The following is a 1,851-nucleotide window of genomic DNA, read 5'->3' on the forward strand; positions in this document are numbered from 1 at the left end:
CAGGTTCAGACCCACCTGGAGAACCCCACCCGGTACCACCTGCGGGCGGCGCAGCGGCAGCAACTGAGGCAGTACCTGAGCCACGCCCGGGGCCGGGGAGGGGGGGGCAGCCCCCCGGGACCCCCCCCCGCACCCCCAGAGCCCCCCCAGAGCCCCCCCCCGGCACTGCTGCACCACGAGAAGGAGGTGAGGGACAGGGGGGCGGTGACGTCATGATAATGACGTCATAGAAAGTGATGGTGATGTCATAAGAGGGGATGAGGATGTGATAAGGTGGGTCGTGATTGGGTAAGGGGGATGGTGATGTCATGATAATGATGTCATACGAGGTGATGGTGATGTCATAAGGAGGGGTGAGGATGGGATAAGGAGGATTGTGAGTGGGTAAGAGAGGTGGTGATGTCATACAAGGTGACAGTGATATCATAATGTCACAAGGGCGGTGAGGATGTGATAAGGAGGATCATGATTTGATAAGCGGTGATGATGTCATAAGAAATCTGTGATGTCATATGAGTGTGTGATGTCATAAGAGTTAGCTGTGATGTCGTAAAGAGGTGTGATGTTATAAGAGAAAACCATGACATTATAAGGGTGTGCGATGTCATCAGAGGAGTCTGTGATGTCATAAGAAAAAAGTTGTGATGTCATAAAAGAAAGCTGTGATATTATAAGGATATGTGATGTCACAAGAGGGAGCTGTGATGCCATAAGGGTATGTAATGTCATAAGAGGGGGCTGTGATATCATAAGAGAAAGCCATGACATCATAAGGGTATGTGATGTCATAAGAAAAAGCTGTGTTGTCGTAATGGGGTGTGATGTCATAAAAGAAAACTGTGACATCATAAGGGTACGTGATGTCATAAGAGAAAACTGTGATGTCATAAGGGGGAGCCATGATGTCATAAGAGACAGGTGATAATGGGAGAGGGTAATGTAATGGGGGTGTGGTGACATGGTATGGGGGGTGGGGCTGTGATGACAGAAGATGATGACGTCACATGGGAGGGGTGGTGACGCAATAAGGGGGGGTGCTGACGCAATCAAAACCAGTGACACTGCATGGGTGGGGCGATGACGTCATACAGCGGGCTGATGACATCACCGGGGGGGGGAAGGGAGGGGTGACGCCAATTTGGCCGTGTCCCCTGCAGATCGATGACGTCATCGATGAGATCATCAGCCTGGAGTCCAGCTACGATGACCTCCTCAGCTTCGGCCCCGCCGAGGGGCCCCTCCCCCTGCCCAGCACGGTGCGCTGGCCCTTTAAGAGCCTGGGGGCGGGGCCTAATGGAAACCCCACCCACATAATGGGGCGGGGCACTCTGGGGGTGTGGCTTTGCCTATGTAATGAGGGGAGTGTGATTTGTTGCCATATATAGTTGTGGGTGTGGTTTTGCCTATATAATTAAGGGGCGTGGTTAATTGCTACATAATGCTGTGGGCGTGGCTTTGCCCATATAATGAAGGGGCGTGGTTTGTTATCATATAAGGCCATGGGGGTGTGGCCTTTTCTGCTTGATTGGCGAAGGGGGTTGCCGAATGGGGCGTGGCTAAATGTAGGATGGGCGTGGCTAATATGGGTGTGACCTACACACAAATGGGCGTGGCCTCACCCAAACTCCCCCAATTTGAACCACCCCAAAGCAGTTTGAGCTGGGTGGGCGTGGCCGTGGCATGGTGGGCGTGGCCGGGGTGGGTGTGGCCGGGGTGGGCGTGGCCGCTCTGACCCCGCCCTGTCCGGCAGCTCCCGGCCCCAGGACCCCTCCTGGAGGTGTTCAGCCCCCCCCAGGGCGGGAGCAGYTCCTGCCCGGCCGAGCTGCCCCGGGTCAAGGCCGAGCTCTCGGG

General features: G+C 55.0%; 1 protein-coding gene across 1 annotated transcript in view; it reads left to right on the forward strand.

The window, feature by feature from the left end:
- Nucleotides 1-3: 3 nt before the first annotated feature.
- Nucleotides 4-1,851, forward strand: part of LOC130588274 (transcription factor E3-like) — a gene marked incomplete at both ends in the record, with an annotated part of 4,063 nt that continues 2,215 nt past the window's right edge. The window contains 3 exons of the mRNA XM_057389213.1: nt 4-186; nt 1,158-1,256; nt 1,751-1,850. Of these exons, the coding sequence (XP_057245196.1) occupies nt 4-186; nt 1,158-1,256; nt 1,751-1,850 (382 nt within the window). The remainder of the gene's footprint in view (nt 187-1,157; nt 1,257-1,750; nt 1,851) is intronic.

Source organism: Malurus melanocephalus, unplaced genomic scaffold, assembly GCF_030028575.1.
Source record: "Malurus melanocephalus ecotype Western Australia unplaced genomic scaffold, MMel_1.1 scaffold_4050, whole genome shotgun sequence".
Classification (NCBI taxonomy): domain Eukaryota; kingdom Metazoa; phylum Chordata; class Aves; order Passeriformes; family Maluridae; genus Malurus; species Malurus melanocephalus.